Source organism: Nelumbo lutea, chromosome 5, assembly GCF_056320005.1.
Source record: "Nelumbo lutea isolate HS-2025 chromosome 5, American lotus-T2T, whole genome shotgun sequence".
In the NCBI taxonomy this organism is placed as follows: Eukaryota; Viridiplantae; Streptophyta; class Magnoliopsida; order Proteales; family Nelumbonaceae; genus Nelumbo; species Nelumbo lutea.
In genome coordinates, this window is record NC_142688.1 from 57,643,999 (window position 1) to 57,667,651 (window position 23,653).

The 23,653-nt window shown below is 40.5% G+C and overlaps 1 protein-coding gene and 1 pseudogene across 8 annotated transcripts in view; both read left to right on the forward strand.

The window, feature by feature from the left end:
- Positions 1 to 70: 70 nt before the first annotated feature.
- LOC148852593 (uncharacterized) overlaps positions 71 to 23,653 on the forward strand; it is a 41,415-nt gene continuing 17,832 nt past the window's right edge. For 4 of the 8 annotated variants that reach the window (XM_088946963.1, XM_088946960.1, XM_088946959.1 and 1 more), the window contains exons 1-3: positions 71 to 582; positions 7,952 to 8,023; positions 9,360 to 9,465. In XM_088946963.1, the coding sequence (XP_088803089.1) occupies positions 7,997 to 8,023; positions 9,360 to 9,465 (133 nt within the window). In that variant the 5' untranslated portion in view covers positions 71 to 582; positions 7,952 to 7,996. The remainder of the gene's footprint in view (positions 583 to 7,951; positions 8,024 to 9,359; positions 9,466 to 23,653) is intronic. The other 4 variants (XR_016099669.1, XM_088946966.1, XM_088946965.1 and 1 more) reach the window with 2 other exon arrangements.
- On the forward strand, positions 9,861 to 19,414 carry LOC148852594 (putative serine/threonine-protein phosphatase 2A regulatory subunit B'' subunit TON2 pseudogene; annotated as a pseudogene).

The window sequence follows — 23,653 nt, forward strand, 5'->3', positions numbered from 1 at the left end:
TCAGAGGGGGAGGGGGACCAACGGCTAAGGTAGGACTTGAAAACTAGTGGGGGGCATGGGGCTTGTGGGGGCCTTTTCCTTCTTTCTTTCTCCAGCTTTTTGTTGATTAGCGAGCTTCGTTTGTCGTGTGGCGCTTTAAAAACCACTCTTTCTTGATTTGCGTGGCCTTCAAAGAAATGCTGCAGAGCGCAACAACTCAGCACAAGCACGAAAAGAAGAGCAGCAGCGAGTGCGCCCACCACCGGCACTGCTACCAGAACCACCGCCGGCGCCGGCGCCGGAGTTACAGTGAGGGCATGGAGTTGGTGATCTTGTGAGGTCGAAAATGCAGTTGGGTGTGGGTCTCTCATGCCATGTTTGGTGTTTTTCGGTTCAGGATTCGGGCTTTCGAGGGTCTCTTCTTGTTGGGTGTCTTCTTCTGTGTCCGCATTGGTTGATTGGTGAGTTGGGGACTGGGGTATGGTCATTTGGAGTTGCATTGAGTGAAGGATGTTAGGGTTAGAGCTTCGGAGGAGTTTCGGCTTGTGTGCTCGTGGTGTCTCTGCTGGGTTTCGTTTGGATTCGGCGTCACGATGAAATTAGGTGAGTTTTGTTAAAGATTGCATTTTGGAGAAACCCAAAAAGGGTAACTGTGTGTTGCTGCTGATGTTCAACCGTAAAGAGCTTGTTGCGTTTTTGTTTGGCTGATTATGATTTGGATTTTATGAGTCTGTTATGGCCTAAATAGCTGTTATTTTGTCGGTAGTTTTCGCAGAGAAATTTCTAAACTACACAGAAATTTTAGGCTTTTTGATGGATAAATAATTAGGAAAGGGGAAAGTTAAGATGTTACTGGACCTGGCAAGGGTTAAACAGTTTGGAGAAGCTTTGATGTGGAGTTATTTACGAAAATTCTAGTATTGGGTTGGTTTTGCTGATTTTCAGTTGCATCAGCCACGTCACTGAAAGCAGCAAAATTTTGGGTCTGGTCTGGTTGCACAATGTACATGTGTGCCTACATTTTTTATTTCTAGATTGGTAAATACAGAATGATAGAGATTAGCTGTACAATGAAGAAAAGTCAATCTTCATTTCTCAAATTTCGGGTCTTTTTTTCTTTGGATAGAAAGGAATAACGAAATTTGCGCAGACAATGCAATTCCATCATGATTTTGTCTTCAATATCAATTTCGGTGGGCATTGACAGAAAGATAAGATGTTGGAGGATGAATGATGCAATATTGATAAACTATGTGACTTATGTTCTAGGTTTTATAGGCTCAGGTAATTGTGTAACTCCTAGTGAATCCTATGAAATGGGTAATGAGGGCGTGGGCTTGTATCTGGTATTTATAAGACCATTATTTGATTTGGAGGTGGGATACATAGGGGTCCTTTGTTGGTTGAAGGAAGTGTGGATTGGAATTTTCCTGATGGTCAATTTGTAGAAAGAACACTTCTTAGAGAGATTAAGATATTGTGCTTTTTCCAAAACCAGGTGGAAACTTCTTGGCTTGATGAAATTTAGTGCCTTGAAGGGTGGAGGCATTGGATGGTAATCCGATAAACGATCACCTCCAGAGCAGAGATGCTACAATTTGACTAGTGCATTACATGTAAAAACTGATGAGTCAGTCATCTTCTGATGATATGAATGATTGATGGCATTGGATGTGTGGAAGTTCTTCGTCTCATCATTCAAGAAATTATGGTTTGATTTCAAATATACAAGCAAACCATTTGTAGTATGTCTGGCAGTTGCAATTCCGGATAATTATATGGAGTGTCATCTTATTTGTCATTTGCTAGTTGATTTGAAAGAAATAAGTCAAAGGATATGTTATGGGCAGAACAATACTGGGAAATTATTTACCGATGGTATGTTGCTTGCCTTAATTGAGTTTTGGGACTAGGAGATTACGAAGAGTTGGAGAAGGCATATTTTGGGCATGGGTTTTGGGATATATGGAAAATAGTTGATAATAATGCCTTGTTACATGTTTATCTATCGGAAAAAAAAGCTGTGTTCAGGGTATTTTACCATTGCCTCAACAATATATGCTTGTAATCTCAAATTTAATAAGACTCTATTAACTATAACAAATATCACAGAAAATTCTAAGAATGGCATTAGCTGATTTGAAGAATTCCCCCTTTGCTATTTTCTTAGCAATGTGCGGAGATAAAACCAAGATTTTCTTAGCAGAATTCAAACTTAAACCAAGTAATGACAAGGAGGGCTAATATTTTGGTTCATCTACAAGTTTCCACTATGAAGGAGTTTAATGATTTACCCCTTTTCTGATCAATGACTTCAAATTTTATTGATGATCATAAAAATGCAGAAGGTACAAATGTTCATATATTCTTTTAGAGATAAATCATCTTATCTTCTACCCTTTCTCTCTCTCTCTCCCCCCTCTTTCTAGGTGCATATCCCAAGATCCCAAATAGCTGGGGCCAACATTGGGTAATGGCCTTATTATAAAATGTTAATAAAAAAATTGCTAAACATTACATACCCCACCACCTAAGGACACCCTTCTCTTCTGCTAGTAAAATGCCAATAACTTTCCCAGAGCATATTAGATTCACAAAATCTTGGCCACCTTGGTAGGTAACTTAAAATCTTATCCAACTAAATGCTAATAAAATGAATGGGTCCTTTCAACCTTGATGGTTATTCAATGGAGAAGCCCAGCCCCTTGGGAATGGGGGAACATTTAAAGTTCCTAGGAGAATTACAAGCTGTATTTTGAGCTCTAGTAGGATAAGGAATAGAAAAAATGAAACATAGAAGCTTAAATGGTTGAAAAGAAATTCTCAAATAGGAATTCAATGGGTACAAAGTTTGTCTAATAGCATGGTTGATGCATTAGCCAAATAAGGGGCTACTAGGGAAGAGTATATTGGGCAAAGTTGTAAAGTGAAATCAGTTTGTGAGAGTGGTAGACTTCCTACTACCTATCAAAAGAAAAAAAATGGCTCTCTACATGGCTTAAAAGTAGGCTACTACTCCTTGATGTTGGATACTAGAAGTGGAAAGTACTTCAGTTGTGGTGGCTGGTGATGGAATAGATGTCTAGATGAAGATACTATCTGAAAGGGGCATAATCTCTGTGACATTTTTTTTTTTTATTGATGGTCTTTAAGACACTCATAAGGGAAGTGATTCTCCACTTTTTAGCAGCCTGGGATAACAGCTTGTTCAGATGGTTTCGAAGATCAGCAAACTCCTTGGTCAACAGTGTAGTTAGAGGGGGAGTGGAGAGGGAAGCTTTCTTTTCTCATTGTGGCAAGACAAGGTGACTTTTATGTTATTTCTACTCTATATAAAAGGTTGTCAACTATAAGGGTAGGTTTCCTCCTCCCACTTTAAAGGGAAAAGGGTCTTTACTTTTATTTTGGATGGATAACAATGACTTTATTGATTGGTTATTAAAAAAATAATGTATTTACATGAGCATTGGGCACTCAATTTTGGGTGGCAAAACAACCAACCCTCCTACATTAGAACAATTTTTTTTGAAAAGTAAAATAAAATTTCATTAAAATAAAAAGAAAAATACATAAGGAAGGTGATAAGCAATCACCCGAGAGAATAACATTACTACTGACTCTGACCCTTCACCAGAAGCACAACTAGAAAAACACTGAAGACACCTCAAGGAACACAAGGCCCAGATGCCTTTACACCTAATACGACTGCATCACTATTTTCAACAAAAACTAGTAGAGACGGTGATCTAATCTTCCCCTTTGAACACCTTCTCTTGACAGCCGGCATCTTCATTCCATCTCCCACCTTTGTTTGCCTTTTCCTTTAGAGTTTCTTCTCTCTTCTTTCTCTCAAATTCTTTGAAAGTTTTCCCAGTAAAATCCTCGCCACCCCAGAAAAACAAACCCAAGCTTTTGCCAATTTCAACATCTCTTTTAGTTGCCTCTTCCATAAGCTACTACCTGACTTCATCACCTTCCTCTCCGAAATTTTATCATAGTCTTTGTCGGTGGGGTGAGACTTGTTCTCTATTTCCTCCCCCCTCTGTTGAATCTCAACGTGCTCTTCAAGGTTAGAATTAGTCTGGAAATCTATACCCTCAACGTCATTTCCTAATTTTTTTTTCTTTGAAAGGATGCAACCCCTCCTCTTATAAACCTTCTTGAAATTCTTGTTATGTCCAGCCCCAACCAAGCCACATACTTCAGTCGAGACGACACCATTAAGCAAAGTCATGGCCTCCCTCCTCCTACCTAAATCCACACCTATCTTTCCTACCACCACCTCCTCAACAACCCAATGGTTACACATTGTGTCCTCGGCTAAGGGCGTGGAGTGGTGACAGGCTTCATGCCCTTCAAGGCTATCACCATGAGCATCTTCTAAATAAAAGAGAACTAGGTTTCTTACCTCCACCTCCTTTTCCCTCAAAATGATCTTGTCTTCAACAACACGCTCATCCCCGCTCCTCAGGTTGTCATTCAACTTAGAACTCAAAGCTGGGGTTGACCTACTATCGAGAGTCTTCTGCACCACTCCGCCCCTGCTCCGAGCATCATCAGAATCATCTACCTCGCTAATGGTGGTATTCTTCCACATGGTCACCTCTCTTACCTCTTCTCTTCTTCTAGGCTTTTCTCCACCTAGATTGATCCGACTAATTGATGGAGACCCAGAGAGGTGGGCCCCGTTCTCCCCTCCAATCTCATCGCAGGGGTCCCGTCTTGTGCATGGTTGAGGCTTTTTGGCTCCCATGTCAGACCCTTTCCCATTTCCCTCTTGATTTGCGATGTGTCCCACCGCCCTCACGGGACTCACCCTTCTTGAATCTCCAGAGATTAATAACTCTCGCATGGCTCCAACCTCCACCTTTTCTTCTGATTGGACTCCACCACTTCCACCCTTTTTAAGAGCCTTCCCCAATTCTCCCCTCTTTACCTTTCCAAAGCTTCGAGACTCGAAGAGACATAATTCAGTCCAGCTGTCCTCATTTAAAAATTTTCTCCCCAATTTGCCCTCATCCTCAACCTCTTGCCGAGTTCGTGTGAAGGGCTGAAGCATCGATAGTGTGCATCCCCGTTAGTTTTGCTCCTCTCCTCTCCTCTCCTGTTGCAGATGAGACATCTCTCCTCCCTCTCTCTTTCCATCCGCTCGGTGGCGATTTCACAACCATCACCGCCGGTGACAAACAACCATCACCGCCGGCGAGATTAACCTCAAGTTTCTTCTTCAACCCTAATCGTTTTTGTGGGCTGGAGTCTTTGTCCATCAAGAACACCGGGGATCTCACTGACTCTAGTTTGCTAGTCATCTCCCGTGGCTGCCCAAAACTGGATAAATTCGAGGTTCAAGGCTGTAATAACATCATAGAGATAGGAATGAGGAACTTGGCTGGCATGCTCTGGAAAACGCTGGTTGGTGTGAACATCTCCTGCTGCAAAAACCTCGATGCTGCATCCTCACTACGAGCTTTGGTGCCAATCCGGGACAGGATCCAGCGGTTGCACATAGATTGTATATGGGACAGCCTACAACAGATCGAAATTCCAAGTGATAAGTCCGCCCCTCGACATGCTTTCGACCTCAATGAATCTGCGGAGGAAGCCAACACATCCAATTGCTATGTTGCTGGGTTCATGAATGATAGTCCCAAGAAGAAGAAATGTTGGTCTTGGCTGCAATACCTCTCTCTTTGGATCCCTGTTGGCGAGTTGCTGACTCCTTGACTTTAGCTGGATTAGACAGTTGCCCTACTCTGGAGGAAATCAGAATTAAGGTTAGTTTTCATGGAAGAAGAAGAGATGCAAAAAAAAACAATACTTGAGGTTGATCCCGTCGCCTGTGATGGTTGTTTGTTGCCAGCGGTGATGGTTGTAAAGTCGCCGCCAGGTGGATGGGGAGAGAGAGAGGGAGGAAAGATGTCTCGTCTGCGACAGGAGAGGAGAGGAGAGGAGGGCGGATGGTTGTGAACGCTCGTTTTGCTTAACTCCAACTAACGACAATGCACACTAATGGGGCTGAAGCATCCTCGCATGCTTCAGCCCTTCACACGATTCGGCGCGTCCTCCGAATGCGCGAATGGTGCCCTGACTAAGGGTGCCTGGATTGAAGCCGAACTCCCTCCTGCCTTACCTCTACTACCAGACTGTTCGACTTCCAATTCGATCCATCCGAAAATTGGAGCCCATTCCTCTCCTTCTCGTAGACAAAATTGTCCAACCAACTACTAGGGTAAGTTCCTTCAACCACAACTCTTAAATCAAAAAGCTCGCCACCAAAATGAAGTAACAGAGACACTGGAACAAGATGAACTTCTTTCACCTTGATTAAAATCCGTTCGCAAACTAGATTCTTCCACTCAATGGTTCTTGAGTTTACAAACCTGAAACTCCCACATGCGTTCCCAACGTCTCTAAATGTTTGGAAACACCAGGCATGTAAAGGAATGCCAAAGACATTAATCCAGACACAGCTCGACAGCCCCACATTCCTCATTGCTCCGACTAGAGGATTCCATCTTCCCAATCTCAAGTCTGGTAACCGAAAACGGTCTTGTTCAAGGTCGAGAATGTCAAGAGCTTCCTTCTCACTTCTGAATGTGAAAAGGAACAATCCCGTGTTGAGCTTCCTTACCTGAAAAGACCCACTTGGACTCCACTCATCCATTGCCCGCTTCTGCACTGCCTCCACATCTGGTTCAGAATTGACAAAACATCCCACCAAACATCTACCTAACAACTTAAGTCTGCCAACTGTTCCTCCAGTCTAGCTCACGAACACCTCCTTCATATCAGAAAATCAGATCCATACCTCCTCCGGCAGCATTTTAATCCAACGGACTACCTTTACTGTGACATTCTCAACCAGTGCCTCTTTGGAATGACCACTAAATGTTGTTGTTTCAAGTTCTCGTTTCTCACCTATCCTACCTAAGTAGTCTCTTCCCAAGGTTTGGTTTCTAATTGGGTATCATTCAAAATTCCTTTCAGCATCAATAGCTAAATGAATAGCCTCATTCAAATCCCATACATATTGGCCAGCAACTCTTTCTTGTATGATTCGTTTGAGACCCCCAATAAACTGAGTAGCCTTTATTGATGAAGTTTCAATCAGCTCATTACAAACTAAAAGCCTGAAAAAATCAGATGGATACTTCCTAACCCACATATACCTTGCACATAACTCTGGTATTGTTGTAACAAGTATTGGTCATAATCCTGTGGAAGGAATTGAACCCAAAGTAGCTGCATCATTCTTGGCCATGTCCTAATAGGTTGCTTTCCAGCTCTACATTAGAACATTACAACCAAATCCAATACAATCTTTCCCTAGTTACACCTTGTTTTGTCAAAGTATCAGCCATTCCATTGCCAGCTGTATAATCTCCCTCTTGTGATTCCTATACTGCTATCATTCTTTACTGTTTTTTATCATCCAGTCCATCATTAATTTTGAATCGTCTTCCACTACAATCTTTATTAAATTTAGCCTTTTGCATATGACACAGTAGACCCATTTAATCTCTAATCATGCCCCTGAGAGGGTCTTTACCTCTTCTACTCTTTTCTTTTTCCTATCATGAAAGGCTGCAACACAAGTGACAAGCTTGGAATTTTTCTTTTTCCTTTTTGCTTTTGAATTTTGACGAATAACTTGTGCGACAGTTTTATTGATACGCAAGGGAAGCAACAGTAGGGTACAGGAAAGAATGCTGTGCACATGTACCCACCAAAAGAGGAAAAAAAATGCTAGCTTGTCAGCTACCTTGCCCCATCATAACATCCCTTAACATGTAAACAAGACTTTCACCCCAGGGATCGACCGCCCATCCCTAAATATCCAACTAAATTTGGCTAACACCTTCCTTTTTTAAGAGTGCTACATTTGCAGGATATTGTAGATTTTGTTTTGCTAAAAATTTAATTCTGACAACATTTTTTAAGTGATAATTGTGTTGATTTCACAATGGATCAGGTTTTCGACAAAAAGATTTGGACTCAACCCCAGGTCCAAGTTTGGATGGAAGTTTCAGGAGGTCTAAATCGGGTTTGTGTTCATTATTAATCTTCACTCTATTTACTACCAATAAAAAAATCTTCATCTCTATTTAATAATGCCTTATTGCATGCCTTTTGTGTTATCTATATTTTGGTAATGTGTACCATATAAATATACCAGCCTTTGAACTTCTTACCATTGTTGTATCCATTTCTTCCAAGTATCTAGCAATTCCACTTTTTGAATCTTTGATGTGTTTGATATATTTTAGGTGTTACCTTCTGAAAATCCTATATGCCACACTTTGCTTCCAATATATCTTAACTGGAGTTAGGGCATGATTTAACAATATATTTGCTTGATCATATGACTTGAAGTTATGGTTCTGGTATGAGTCATAATGCAATTCACCTGACTCCTAAACTTTTAAATTCTCATGTTATTATTGTTATTTTTTGGTCAGCAACACAGAAAAATTCATTAATTAGAAAATCAAGTACAACAAGAAGTTGTGCGGACAAGCATTCCACATTGTCCACTAAATACATCACAGCCCCAAACAAACGCAAAACCAATCCCTTTAATTACACCACAGCCCAAAAGGTAACCTGACAGAAGCATCCTCCTAATTATAATATAACCCAAAATATAGATTGTTTTTGAACTCCTTGCTTAGATAGATCATCAGCCTTACTGTTAGCTGATATTCTAATCCATCTTATTTGAATCATCATGTCTTTAGAAGCCTGTTTGAAGCGCCTGAACTCATTCCTTAACTGCCAAATTATTCCCTCCCCTTTCTTCAGCCACTTTACTACAGTTTTTGAGTCCCCTTCAACAATCAATCTATCAATCCCCATTTCCTTGGCTTTTTCAACACCAAACACTGCTGCCTTCATTTCTGCGCTTGCTAAATCACCTTGCTGAATAGGACCTGAGAACATGGCAATCATATTTCCATTCTCTCCCCTTATTATCCTACCAATGCCCAATGGCCCTGGATTTCCAAAACAGCTGTCATCAAAATTTAGTTTCTTCCACCCAGCATCCAGAGAGGACTATAATGCAAACACAATTAATTTTCTAGATGCAATGCTTGCAATTGTTCCCCAAGACCTGAAAAAGTCTTCTGTCTTAAAATCAGCAAATAAATTTAGTGTTTTCACCCAATGTGCCACCCTTAGAGTTATCAGCTTCTACTTCGTCTGCAGATCTAGTTTCTTCTACACCCGAGTTGCCTTCCAATCTTGATCTTCCTATTGCATTGTGGAAATGTAAACGAAGTTGTACTTTGCACCCTATATCTAATTATGTTTTTGCTTCTCACCTTTTTGCTTCACATCACCAGTTTGTTTCTCTATTATTTTCTATGTCTACACCTAAGAATGTCCAGGAGGCTCTTACCTCACTAGGGTGGCGTAAAGCTATGGAAGAGGAACTCTCTGCCCTTCAACACAATTACACATGGGAGCTCACTGATCTTTCCTCAGGTAAGCATGTTGTTGGTTGTAAATGGGTGTATATTGTTAAATATTTACCAGATAGGAGAGTGGAACGGTTGAAAACTCGACTGGTTGCCAAAGGATATTCTCAATTATATGGTATATATTATGTGGAAACCTTTTCCCCTATCGCTAAGGTTGGCTCAGTCCGTGTTTTGATTTCATTAGCAATTATGTATGATTGGCCCCTGTTTTCAGCTTGACATTAAAAATGCCTCCTCCATGGAGATCTTCTAAAGGAGGTGTACATGTAGTAATCACCGGGGTTTGTTGCTTAGGGGGAGGATGGTAAGGTGTGTAAGCTCAAGAAGGCAACTTATGGGCTCAAACAGTCTCCTCGTGCTTGGTTTGGCATGTTTGGTGAAGTAGTGAAAGAGCTCTGAATGAGACAATGTCAAGTTGACCACTCAGTGATCAACTATGATTCTGAAGTCAGGAAGATCTTGCTAGTGATTTACGTGGATGACATAGTCATAACTAGCAGTGATAGACTAAAGGCCTTTCTACAAGATCATTTTCAAACAAAGGATCTTGGGAAGCTGAAGCATTTCTTGGGTATAGAAGTTGTTAGGTCGAAGCAAGGTATAAACTTGTGTCAGAGGAAATATGTTATTGATCTATTGGAAGAAACATGACTATTAGGTGATAAGCTAGTTGAAACTCCCATGGAACCAAATGTGAAGTTGGGTTGGGTGAACTATTTGATGATCTTGGAAGGTATAGAAGGCTAGTGGGAAAACTAAATTACTTAACTATTACTAGACTAGATATCTCCTTTGCTATTAGTATGGTAAACCAATTCATGCAAAGCCCCTGATTTCCTCACTGGGGTGCAGTCATTAGAATTGTGTGGTATTTGAAGGGGGCTATAGGCCGTGGATTATTGTACAAGCCAGGAGGAAGCCTCGAAATAATTGGCTATACAGATGCAGATCGGGCATGTTTAGTATATGATAGAAGATCCACTATAGATTACTACACCTTTCTTGGAGGAGATTTGGTGATGTGGAAGAGCAAGAAGCGAACTGTTGTAGCAAGGAGTAGTGCTGAAGCAGAATACAGGGCAATGGCACACACTACATGTGAACTAGTGTGGTTGAAAAATCTTTTGTAGGAAATCGGGTTCTCAATAAGCAAATCCATGAAACTATATTGTGACAACCAAGCTGCAATTCACATCTCATCCAATCTAGTTTTTCATGAGAGGACTAAACACATAGAAGTAGATTGCCATTTTGTAAGGGAAAAAGTCCTTACTAGCGTCATAAGTACAGAGCATGTGAGAACAGATGATTAGTGGGCAGACTTGTTTACAAAAGGGTTGAGTTTGTGAAGAATGAACTATATATGTAACAAGCTGGACTATATGACATACTTTCCAGCTTGAGGGGGAGTGTTAGAGTCGGCTAAGGGTATTTCTATATTTTCGTTAAGATGTGTTTTGTCTATTTGATATTGTGTTAAGTTACATGTCCCATACTTAAGTAGGGTATTTCTGTTTTCTCAGAATGACGGTTCTTCTCCTTCTCTTCTTCTTCTTCTTCTCTTCTTCACTTTTCTATATTTCTGAACCTGGTTTGACCAAACTATCAACACATTCATTGCTTGACAACCCACGGATACTTGAGATAACTCTAGTCCATAATTTTTCATTTTCTTTAAGCAACCTCCAAAGCCATTTACTTAACAAATCCATATTTTTCAATTTCACATTTCTTATTTCCAAACCCCCTTCACCCTTCAATTGTCCCACCTTCTCCCACCTAACCAAATGGTATTTTTTTTTCCTCGGCTCCCACAAAAGTCCCTCGTAATCTTCTTGGTTCTTTTTATCACAACTTGGGGCATCCTAAAAGCCGACATGTAATAAATTGGAAGATTATCCAAAGTGGACTTTATCAATGTGATTCTCCCTCCCAATGAAATATAATTCCTTTTCCCAAGGTTTAAAATATCGATGTCGATGGAAATGTCGCTTACCAAAATATAGGACATATGTCGGAAATGTCGAGGGGAAATATTGTAAAAATTAGAGACATTGTGGAAATATTATGAAATATGTGGAAATATAAAAAGATATTTTGTAAAATGATAAAAGAAGCATTAATACATATTTCTAGACTATTATCTTATTCCCAACCATTATATAAAGCTAAGAAACTAAGATCAATAACAAATTAGTAAATGACGAATTACTGATTTGTTATGCATTTTGATGTTTTTACAAGGTTATCTGATATTTTCTTTTCTTATTTTTAGTTGTGATTTATTATAAATTCTAATATATTTATTTCACACTAGTAAATAGAAATACATTTATTCTGATTTTTTAAATATTAAAGTTATAATACATTATGTTTTATTATAAATTTAATAAACTGATTCTCCTTTTTGTAGTACTAAGATTATGATAAATTCTGATTTCTTATAAAACTTAATGAATTTATTATGATTTTTAATACTAAATTTATAATTAATTATGATTTAGTATAAAATTTATTAAATTTATTCTGATTTTTTATATTAAATGTAGAATATGATTTATTATAAAATTTAATAAACATTTTCTGATTTTAATAAATATTTTAAAAAATACTAACTAGTTAATATTTTATCACTTGAAAAATATTTTATGTTTTATATTATAAAGTAATTAATTTATTCTTTTGTTTTTATATTTTGTTAATTCTTTTTATAAATATTTTATTTGAAATATTAAATAGAAATATTAATGAAATAATCTATATTAATATACTGTATTATATTAATATAATATACTAATATATTATATTTTTAATGTACATTAGTCGACATCTTGTCGATATAATAGGAAAAACTGTATTTTTTTTGGTTATTTGGACCGATTTGGTCGACATTTCCGAAATATAGGAAATGTCGACCGACATAATGTAATTTTTATATTACCATCCATTTTCATGTCGGTGAGCCTCGACATCGACATATGTCGGGCGACATTAGCGACATTTGGCAACATTTGAAACCATGCTTCCATAAAAAATAAAAAATTGAAACCATGCCTTTTCCAACTTGCCAACCTTTTTTCAAACCTTTCCACTGCTGGATTCCAAAAGCTAACCGATCTAGGGTTTCTACCAAGAGGCAATCGTAGATAACACCTAGGCCATTCTCCTTTTTCACAACTTAACAAATCAGCCAAATCTCTCAAGGTACCTTCTTCTAAATTGATACCAGTCACTAGACTCTTAGACCTGTTGATTTTCAAATTGGAAATCCTTTCAAAGAGGCTCATAACTAGCTTTAAATTTTCTACACCTTCTTGGCTCTCCCCATCATAGAAGACTAGAATATCATCTGCAAACTGCAGGTGTAATACCAAAACTCCGTCTCTCCCAACTATTAACCTTTGATCAAGTGCACCAAGTTAGCCTTTGAGATTAATTTACTTAAAACCTCAGCCACCAAGGTAAAGAGAAAGGGAGAGAGTGGATCTCCTTGACTAAGGCCTCTGATCCCGTCAATGAAATCAAATGTAGTACCATTCATTAGGACAAAAAAATGAATTGTTTGCAAACAACCTTTCATCCACTTACACCACAATTCCCCAAACCCACACCTTCTCATAATGTTAATCAAGAAATCCCAATCCACTAGATTATAGGCCTTCTCCAAGTCTAGTTTAATTGCTACCTCTTTCCCCTTTCGCCTTTTTTGAGCCTTCACACACTCACATGCAACTAGAATTTGATCAATAATTTCTCTATCTTGAAAAAAGGCTCCTTGGTATTGGGAAGTGATAGAGGGAAGCACCTTTTTAAGCCTTAGAGACAGAACCTTGGCAATTACCTTATAGATATTAGACGCTAGTCACTAAACTTATAGGTCAAAAATCTCTAGGCTAGGTGGCACCTTGCTTCTTTGGGATCAAAGCTAAGAAGGTTGAATTCATCCTTGGGCTAATTACTCCCCTTCTATGGAATTCCCTAAACACTTTCATCAAATCATTTTTTATTATCTCCCAACAATCTTTATAGAAAGCCATTGTGAATCCATTAGGCCCAGGAGCCTTCAATCTATCCATAGAGAATATGGCTGTTTTGACCTCAAGTTCCTCAAAGTTCTTCTCCAAAGACTGTACTTGATTCTCTTCCAAACACTCCCATTCTAGTCCATCCAAAGTCCACCTCTCAGTAAATGGCCTACAAAAAATTGATCTGAAGTGATCAACAAAGGCTTTAGCAATTTCTTCTTGATTTGTGATCTCAGTCCCTCCCACTACTAAAGAGGAAATTGAGCTCTTCCTTCTCCTGCCATTTGCTAAAGCATGAAAGAACTTTGTGTTGCCACCACCCTCCTTAATCCATCTCTCTCTTGATTTTTGTTTCCAATTAATCTCCTCTCTCAACAAGGTATCCTCTAACTCCTTTAAAGACCATCTTCTTTCTCTTTCATGCCCTTCTAACACACCTTACACTTCTTTCCTATCCAACTCAATTTGAGAAAACAAGTTACTTTTTTTTCTCCTCCAACCTTCCAAATTCCATTCTATTCCACCCTTTTATCTCCCCTTTTAGCTTTTGTAATTTTCTTAAGAACTTTTGTCCTTTCCAAACCTGAAAGGAGTAGGTCCCTCCTCACTAGACCTCTAAAACAAGCATATTATGGTCTGATGTGATTTTGGGAAGAGACTTCCCCCTCGAATCCATCCAATGTTCTTCCTAATTAGGAGACATTAAGAACCTATCCAGTTTGGAGCATATAGGATTAACCCGGAGATTGGACCAAGTGAAACAAGATTGACCTTGTGGGAACTCTCTTAACTCAAAAGTCTCAATAAAATTGTTAAAATTCCTCATACTTGAAGTAACCCTCTGTCTTCCTCCGCTTGATTCCCCCACAAATCTGATTGCATTAAAATTACCTCCTAAGCAGCATGGGCCATCCCACAATCCTCTAATGACTGCTAATTCTTCCCACATCATATTCTGATAGGCCCTCAGCTACCCACTCGGGCCCACAACAAGAGACCTAGGCCCAAGACACACAGCAAGTCAGGCCTAGCAGGCCCATGCGTCAGTCTAGAACACCACACGAATCAACGGGTGACACCACCCATTATGTTCGTATATAACCGATGCCTACGTATTGAAAAGTAATCATAGAATGTGAGAATGCTCAGAAGCGGTTACAATTGTAGTTGGCCATTTACTATATAGGCCAATGAACGAATGCTTGAAGAGTAGTGAATGAATCATTGAGATTACTCTTCCTCTCTCTCTCTCTCTCTTTCTTTTCTCTCCCATCTTCTACCTCTCATCCATTTCAGGAGGACAAGCTCCCTCGAACCAGCTCACCGGTCACAGAATAGCAGCAGGACTTATCAAATGGTATCAGAGACACCAGATCCATGGATGCACGGATGACAAGGCTTGAAGACTGTCTCAGTTGTCTTGAGGGAAGTTAGAGGATTCAGAAAGGAATTCTGGCCAAGCTGAAGATGATTTTAGACAAGCTTGGCACGATGGTCGGTTCTCTAGAAGAGCGTAGTCGCCGAGCTCCTTCCGTCAACACTCATTGAAGGGAAGGGAGACCCATCATATGGATGGCCGAACCATGTAGGGTGACTAGGCAAAATTTCAAAAAATTTCTTTCTCCCTCTCGGGAATCCTATTCCCTGATATAGAAAAATTGCATTTTTTAAGGTTCGTTCTTGAAACAAACTGGACCAAATCTGAAACCAAGAATAAGGGAGAGGAATACCTGATACAGAATCCATGCAAGAAGCTCCTCCCAACGTAGGTGTTCATGCCCAAAGAGGGTACCAAATCCCACTTCCACTGGAGATGACATAGCTTAGGATGAAGTAGGATCAGCAAAGAAATTCTTCAGCAAGAATCCCAATTCTTCAGAAAAATCACACAAGGGGTGTGAGTAGGACTTCAAGATTGATTCTTCTAGCAAGAATCAATATCAAGATCTGATCTTGATCACTCCAAGAACTGGAGATCGAACAGGGTAGGGCGGCAAGAACAGAAGAACAGAGAGCTGAATGCAGAAAACTGTGAAACTGTGTAACCTTTTTCTAGCTTGCCCTCCTCCTTTTATATAAACCTTAGATTAATCTCCTAATCTGATTAGGAGTTTCTTGATCCAAATTTTGGATCTAGACTCTTTAAGTGATAAGGCTTATCCCTTATCTTAACCGCAGATCAAGATTAGCTTCTCCTAATCCAAATCTTTATTTGGATGTGGATAAGGGTTATCCTCTTATCCTTATCCGTTGATTCATACCCAGATTCGCCCCTATTTAATTAATCAAATTAACCCAATTCGAAATGGGTTTTAGGCCCATTAAACTGTCATACTCACTTCCCTTTTAATTGCTGGCTAATTTGGCTCAGACAGTGAACCCCTGAGTCCATTAGTATGGGCTCTTAGCAGGCCCAACATTTATACTAAATGGTCCCTGAGTCCAACAACCTTATGAAGGCCCAGGGACTATGGTCTTAAGTGAGATTAGCCCATCAGGTAAAAGCCTTAAATGGTCTTACACTTAACCTCTCAACCCATAATAAGCAAACACTGTTCGACAAGAGAGGACCTCTCCCTGGGCTGCAAGATACAGTGTTGCACTCTCTATTCACATGGATCTCGGGAATTAAAACCTTTTGCAAACAATTTGTGAAACCATAATCTATATGTATATCTCTATATAAATATATTTTGCAAAACAAATCTCAAACACATTTGAAATCAATTGTCGATAGTTTAGGTTTCCATCAGAGAGAGTGCATTCCCCGATCATTCACTTTGTCCGACAAAGGGGCTACTTCAGTCACTATGATCACCCACTCAGATGAGTTGTCAGACTGCCCCAACATACCCAGGTTCCTCTAAGGATCTCATTGATTGGCGTATCAAAGACAAACCAATTTGACACCTAGAGCAGTACCATAATCGAGTCTAGGGGTTAGGTGTAACTTTCCAGTTTTGCCCATCTGTCTCCAAGGTCTAGGGCATCACTGGAATTTGGTTCGGTTCAGAGTTTCAAGTAAACCCACTCTACATGTGCTTCAGGTCTCACCCTGGTAGCTGAGACAAGCCACCCCAACCGACTTGGTAGCACATTAGTGTCAGCCTTGGCAGGATAAACCTCCCTAGATCTATCCAACGGTTGTGAAGATTATAAACTAACACGAGTCTCATAAGTGTCCAGTTTAAGGGTATTACACAGAAACACACCATAACGACATGAATCAATTATGCACTTTATTCATTTACAATAAATGTCAAAAAGTACATCAATCTGACTGTAGCTAAGGGTATACACTGTCTAACACTCATTTCAGAGAAAATGGAGGATCGAAGCTGATAGAGAGCATTGGACAGCGAATAACGACAACGAGATCATCATCAGAAGTTGAGACTTCAACCCTAGCAACGAGCTCAGCGATGTTTGGGGACAAAATAGGGGAGGTGGTTCAAAAGGGTAGTGTGAAGATTATACCCCCAACCAAGATCTACCAGCATCACAACCCTAGTCAATTCGTCACCCCACCCATCGTTATCCATGTAGCTCGACCCCTGGTCCTTGTTCTCTTCCCTCTTTCTCACTTAAATCAAGCCTGTCCATACCTAGCCTAGGTCCGTCTCAGTTGCTCAACCTCTGGTCTTCATTTTCGTTGGCGGCAACCATAGTTTTCAAGGCGTCAAGGCGAGGCTGGGCATTAGGGGGGTGCTTTGTCGCCTTGTCAACTAGGCAGACGCCTAGGCGTCGCCTAGGTGATGGATTTTTTTATATAGAAAACATAGATCCTAGGGTAGTTCCCTAGGTACCATAACCATATTTCCTTAATAATTATTCATAGTTTTCATAAGAAAAGTATAGAGTTCATGTTAAAGTATAGAAAATCAACATATTCATGAAAAAAGTAGTAGTAGTAGGTTCAGGTTTTAAAGTCTTTGAGGGTTCAATACATCATTTAGCAATGTTTGTATTGATTAAATCCTAACAAATAAGAAAATAATAAAAAGAAATTAGTATATAAACACACAAAATGAATATTTTAGTTTAATAGTGCCTATTTTATAATTATAATGTCAAAAAATAAAGAATAAAAAAATCTTTACAATACATAGTACAAAATTGCTTGGCGATTAGGCGAGGTGAGCCTTAAAGGGGGCCTTGGCGCCTAGGCGTCGCCTTGACAACTATGGCGACAACCATAACCTGACCCATCTCACCATGCCACCTGAAACCCGTCTCTGTCCACCCTCCAGTTTTACAGATCCCTTTTCTTTTCCCTTTCCATTTCAACGGGTGGGACCCTCCTCTGTATAGTGTCCCTTGGCATCCTTCAATCCCACTCACAGCCTGAATCATTATTTCCAATACAATTCAGGCAAACCTTATCAGATGCAAGGTAAGGAGATGGTTTAATGACCAACCAGTGATGATGAATGCTCCCTGGCTGCCTAGTGACAACCATGAGTTCTGGTTCATTGTTGGAGTTAAGCCCGGTGGTCACAGAACCTTCAACAACGAAGATCGCATTGGAAGCGTGCTTGCTTCCACCAAGATGTTACGATGTCAACAGGTTCTTTCGATCATTGACAGTGATGTCAAAATAGCTAAGGCAGACTTAATGATTTGGGTTTTGGTTCCATCCAACAGGACCTCTAGACACAGGTCCACAACGAAAGGGTGAAATGATAGGTACTGGTGAGAATCCAAGCATTATTAATGTAGTTGTTGTTCACCTTGTCCATTCTAGCATCTCTAGTGGTGCCATATCCTATATCTGGGTGGATGTGGTTGTTGTGAGTATGCTCGGGCAGTTTGGAGTTGGATTAATTAGTGCTTGTCTTGTTGCTACGAAGAAGAGATTTGTCATTGTCGTCATTGTCCCAGCCTCAGCTACGCCCTCACCAAAGAAGATGAATTATGAAGATTTTTGCCATATTGCTTCTGTATGTACGGAGCAAATAGGTCCAAGGTGTTGATGGGTTTTCAGCCCTTCAAATTTTATGAAGTTTGAGAAAGATGAGTCTGGAAGAATTTCCATCCTGCTGTTTTACCCTTATGTGATGCGCACAGTCTCCGTCACTCAGGCAAGACTTGATATGAGCGAGCTTGATGAGGATTCTGATGGTTTCCTTCAATCTCATGAAATGGAGGCCTACATTAGAGGTCTTATTCCTAATCTGGCACAACTATGAGATAGACCTGCAGCTTTTATTCAAATGAATTGCCGCATAGCTGCACACAAATTTTTCTTTTTTTGTGATCCTCAGAGGCAAGGTAAAGCATGCATAAAGAAGGTACTACTTAGTAACTGCCTCCAGGAACTCATGGAACTGCATCGGGAAAGTGAGGAAGAAGTCACTGATACTGAACAAGCTGAAAACTGGTTCTCATTGACATCCACACAACGAATATGTGATATGTTTCTTTCTCTAGATAAAGATATGAATGGGACATTGAGCAAACAGGAGCTTCGAGAATATGCAGATGGTACATTGACAGAAATATTCATTGAGCGGGCATTTGATAAACATGCTTAGCATGGCAAAAATGGTGGTGGTGGTGATAATGCATGGGAGATGGATTTTGAAAGTTTTCTTGACTTTGTTTTGGCCCTAGAAAACAAAGATACACCGGATGGATTGACATATTTATTTTGGTGTCTTGATCTCCATGGAAGAGGGTACCTTACAACAGCTGATATCCACAGTTTTCAGAGGTGTACACCAAAAATGGATCAAGGGAGGGAACTACGAGCTGCACATTGAGGACGTAAGAGATGAGATATTGAGATTCCTTAAATTGCATTTTCAGAGAGCACAACAGCGCATGGAGTTGACCTACAACTGCAATCACCGGGAGCTTGAATTGGCAGTTGGGGATTGGGTCTATTTGAAGCTCCAGGCTTACCGGAAAGCTTCAGTAGCCCGATGAGTTTGGCAGAAGCTAGCTCCTAAGTATTTTGGCCCATTCATGGTGATTGAATGAGTGGGACAGGTGGCTTACAAATTGGAGCTTCCTACTTCCTCGAAATTACACCCGATTTTCCATTTAGTATGCTGAAGCCTTGCCTAAGCCCTACAACTAAGGTCAGCCCGACCCCTCCGCAATTCACAGAAGACGGGGATATACTGATTGAACCACAACAAATCAGAAATGTAAGAGGGGTCAAGATAGGCAAGAAGTTACACACACAGGCCTTAGTCATCTGGAAAAACTTGCCACCGGAAAATGCCACTCGGGAGGACTATGACAAACTACAAGATCCATATCCCCACATCAACCTTGAGGACAAGGTGTTTCTTGAAAAAGGTGGGACTGATAGGCCCTCAACTACCCACTTGGGCCCACAACAGGAGACCCAGACCCAAGACACATAGCAAGTCAGGCTCAGCAGGCCCATGCGTCAGTCCAGAACACCACCCGAATCACACGGGTGGCACCACCCATTACGTTCGTATATAACCGACACCCACATATTGAAAAGTAATCATAGACTGTGAGAATGCTCAGAAGCGGTTACAGTTGTAGCTGGCCATTTACTATATAGGCTAATGAACGAATGCTTGAAGAGTAGTGAATGAATCATTGAGATTACTCTTCCCCTCTCTCTCTCTCTCTCTCTCTTTCTTCTCTCTCTCTCGTCTTCTACCTTTCGTCCATTTCAGGAGGGTGAGCTCCCTCGAACCAGCTCACCGGTCACAGAATAGCAGCGGGACTTATCATATTCCTTTCTCTATAAGAATTTGGTCCATAAACATTGGTAAGGACCCAATCAAATCCATCCTGATTGTTTTTTAGTTTTATTGAGACAGAAAGTCTTCCCACTAGCTCTTCACAACAACTGAACAGGTCTTCCTTCCAGGCTGTTATTATTCCTCTTGACGCACCCCAAGCTGGTGCAAAATTCCACTGCACACTCCTTTCTCCCCAAAAGCTCCTAATTCACTTCCTATCAACCTCCCGCACCTTAGATTCCTAAGTCAAAACTATTTCTGGCTTTTCTTTCTTCATCAACTCCCTAATCGGCCTTCTTTTTGTAGCACTTCCTAGACCCCTGACATTCCAGCTAATGATCTTCATTGTACTTACTGAAAAAACCCTGATGCCCCCTTTTTCCTAAAGACCTCCTTTTCTTCTTTCCCCCCTAGCACTGAATTCTTTGTCCCCTTCAACATCATTAATTAGTTTCTCCACTTCATTCAAAATTTCTTCCTTTTCCACCCTGTTTTCCTTATCATGTTTTTGGGTTGTTACCTCAGATTTCTCTAGCATAAGCCCCATTCTATTGGCTAGGTTCTTCACTTGATCCTCTTCTGTCTGTTGCTTTCCCCCAAAGACTCTCCTTCATGCCTGCAACTCTTTTGTTTTTCTCTCACCAAATCAACGTTATCCTTCTCCGCCCATTTTTTCTTTACCCTTCTCCCCCTCTCTATTTTCAACATCCCTCGCATCTTCCTCCAAAGAGACTGCTTTCCTCCCACTATCAGGCTTTGGATCTTCATTTGGAGGTTCCCCCACCACAACTTCATCATTGTTATTCTAGTCCATGGGCTTAATCACAACAAGATCAGGGGTTGGGCCATCTGCAATAGAACCAGAAAAGGAGTCAGTAGCAAAAGGAAAATCACAAGGGTTGCAGGGGTTACCATCTGCAGTAGGGACCACATCAGCACATTGATTCGAATCAATATTGTTCTCCAAAGCAACAGGCTTTTCTGTTTGATTTTGAGCCATGGCTACTGTGACCTGATCACATCCTGTACTTTTATCTCTTAAAGGTATCTCCTTCGAAGCTTTGTAGATCCCCTCTACAGACACTATTTGGTTGCCCTGATTTTGCTGCTCACAAGAGAGGGGTTTCCTCACTGAAAGGGTGCATGAAGATCCCTACTGATCCTGGACCTGATTTAGTATCGCCCTAGAGCTGGAGATTTATTGACCTCCTTCGGCCTCAAGAATTTTCTGCAAAAGTTCATTAATGGTCGACACTCCTGCATCCTTGGTATCACTAACCTTGTCTACTGCAAACAGCTCTTCAAGACTTAAGTCATCTTCTTTGTCCAATCACACCTGGACTGTCCCATCGATACTTCCAATGCTAGAATCAATGAATCACCGCCCGAGAAGCTCTCCTCTTCAGAAACTTCACCATTGATCCACCACCCATCATTGATTTCATCCCCTTGTACATCCTTTGATCTCACATACCTGGGGTTTGGCTTATCTTGCCCCTTAAAACTCGAACAGACCATCTGGTTTGACTCCAGTTCCAATTTTTTTTTTTTTCTTTTTAGACTCCCCCTTCAATACGTCCATGTAAGAAACTGGCCTCCTTTGAAATTCAAATATACGAGTTACCAATTAATGAGGGTAAGTTGGACCGCAAATTATCCCGCCCCGACAGTCTAATTTCCTTTGGGCTGTGTTTGGTTTGAAGGAAAAAGTAGAGAAAGGAAGGGAAAAGTAGGGAAACCTATATAAGATCTGTAAAGGTTTCCTTACCCCTCCTTTCCTTTCCCAACTTTTTCCTTCAAACCAAACATACTGTTGAGGGAAAATCGGACCTGACAGCCGAGGCTGCCTTTCTTACTGTGCCTCATGGTCTTTGCCTTGCTGCATCATCATCATCTTCTTCTTACCTCCCACTCTCCCAAATTGGCACTTCGACTTACGATGCAACCCAAACTTGTATCCACCTTCTGTCGGAGAAGAAATCAATCGATCTTGGTATTTTCTCTGGTTTGGAACCACTAATTCATACTCTTGCAACTCTGAGGTCAGATAGGTCCACTTCCTGTTGGACTCCACTGCACAGTGCTGCGATTTGGAGAAAGACCTCTACCCACAAATTGAAGGGCAGTCCCAGAAGTTTCAGACCAACGTTATCACCTTCAGCCTCCAGCTCATTGCAGGAAGGGTTCCAGTTCTCCACCACTGCTAACCCGCTGCCATGTCACCAAAGGGACGAAGGGTAGTCTTTTCCGTAACCGGCAGAGCTTCTACCAAATCCTGTAGCACTCCGTCCCAGCCCACTACTGTTTTGCTCAATCTGAGCACCTTCTTTTTTCTCCACACATCCACTCATCCAATCTACCATCAGCCACCATCTTTGAGCATATGGTATTTCTGCTCATGCCTCCCAGTTCTAGCGGCTATCCACAGGACTGATATTTTCGGTATGTCGTTCCATGTCTGGGTGTTCCACTGGTTTTTCTCTGCAAACAATGACCTTCCTTCGCCCAGAGCCTTTGTTCATAATCGTCCAAAGTCTGCACCACCTTCACCCAGCCATGTCTTCCTTTTCCAGCAGGAAAGCAAATGGCTTGCTTTTTACCTGAACCAAAAAACTCAACCAGTTGGATGAATTCTCCTTCATCATTTTCTTCTTTTCAACCAGAAACTTCTGCTGCAAATTTAGTTCAGCTTTCCACCCTGTCTCTGTAATGGCAAAATGGTTATCATCTATGAAGCCTTTGAGCCATCCTGCTGCCTCCCTATTTAGAAACCACTAGGGGTGCAAGTGGGTTGAGGTAACCCTAACCAACTTGATGGATTCGAGTTGGGTTGGCCTGATTTCTTGACTTCTTTTTGTTCAAATGTTTTTATTTCTTAGTCTCACAATTGGCAGGCCAAGGTGAACTAACTTTAGCTTTATTATATTTGTAGGGACAAGTTTATGGTGCTTTAAGAGTATTACATCCTAACACCCTTGGTTGTCTAGATGACACACCAAATAAATCAAGTTGAGTTATTGGGCCGATGTTGAGTTATTGGGCCAGCTTTGTTTATTTTTATTTACATAATTCAGTTAGGAAGTTATTGGGCACTAGGCCCAATAGTTTATGTTAAGTTGTTTCTTTTCAACTACTTACAAGTAGCCGACCTACTAAGGGTATTCTTGTACTTGTACATTCTTTTTATGAAGTATATAAATTAAAAGGAAGGGGGCATCCAGAACTAATTCTTTTTGGCTTCCTCTCATTCTCTTCTACTTCTTTTTTTTTTCTAGTTGAAACTTTTCAGCTCTTTGTTCTTTTTTCTTTCATAAAGTTTATATCAAAACAACTATCAAGCTTTTCTACTTGGTACCAGAGCGGATTGAAGACTACTTGAGCTGCTCCATCATGCAGCCCTAGATTGGCCAACTACATGGTGTGGTGAAAGGTTGAT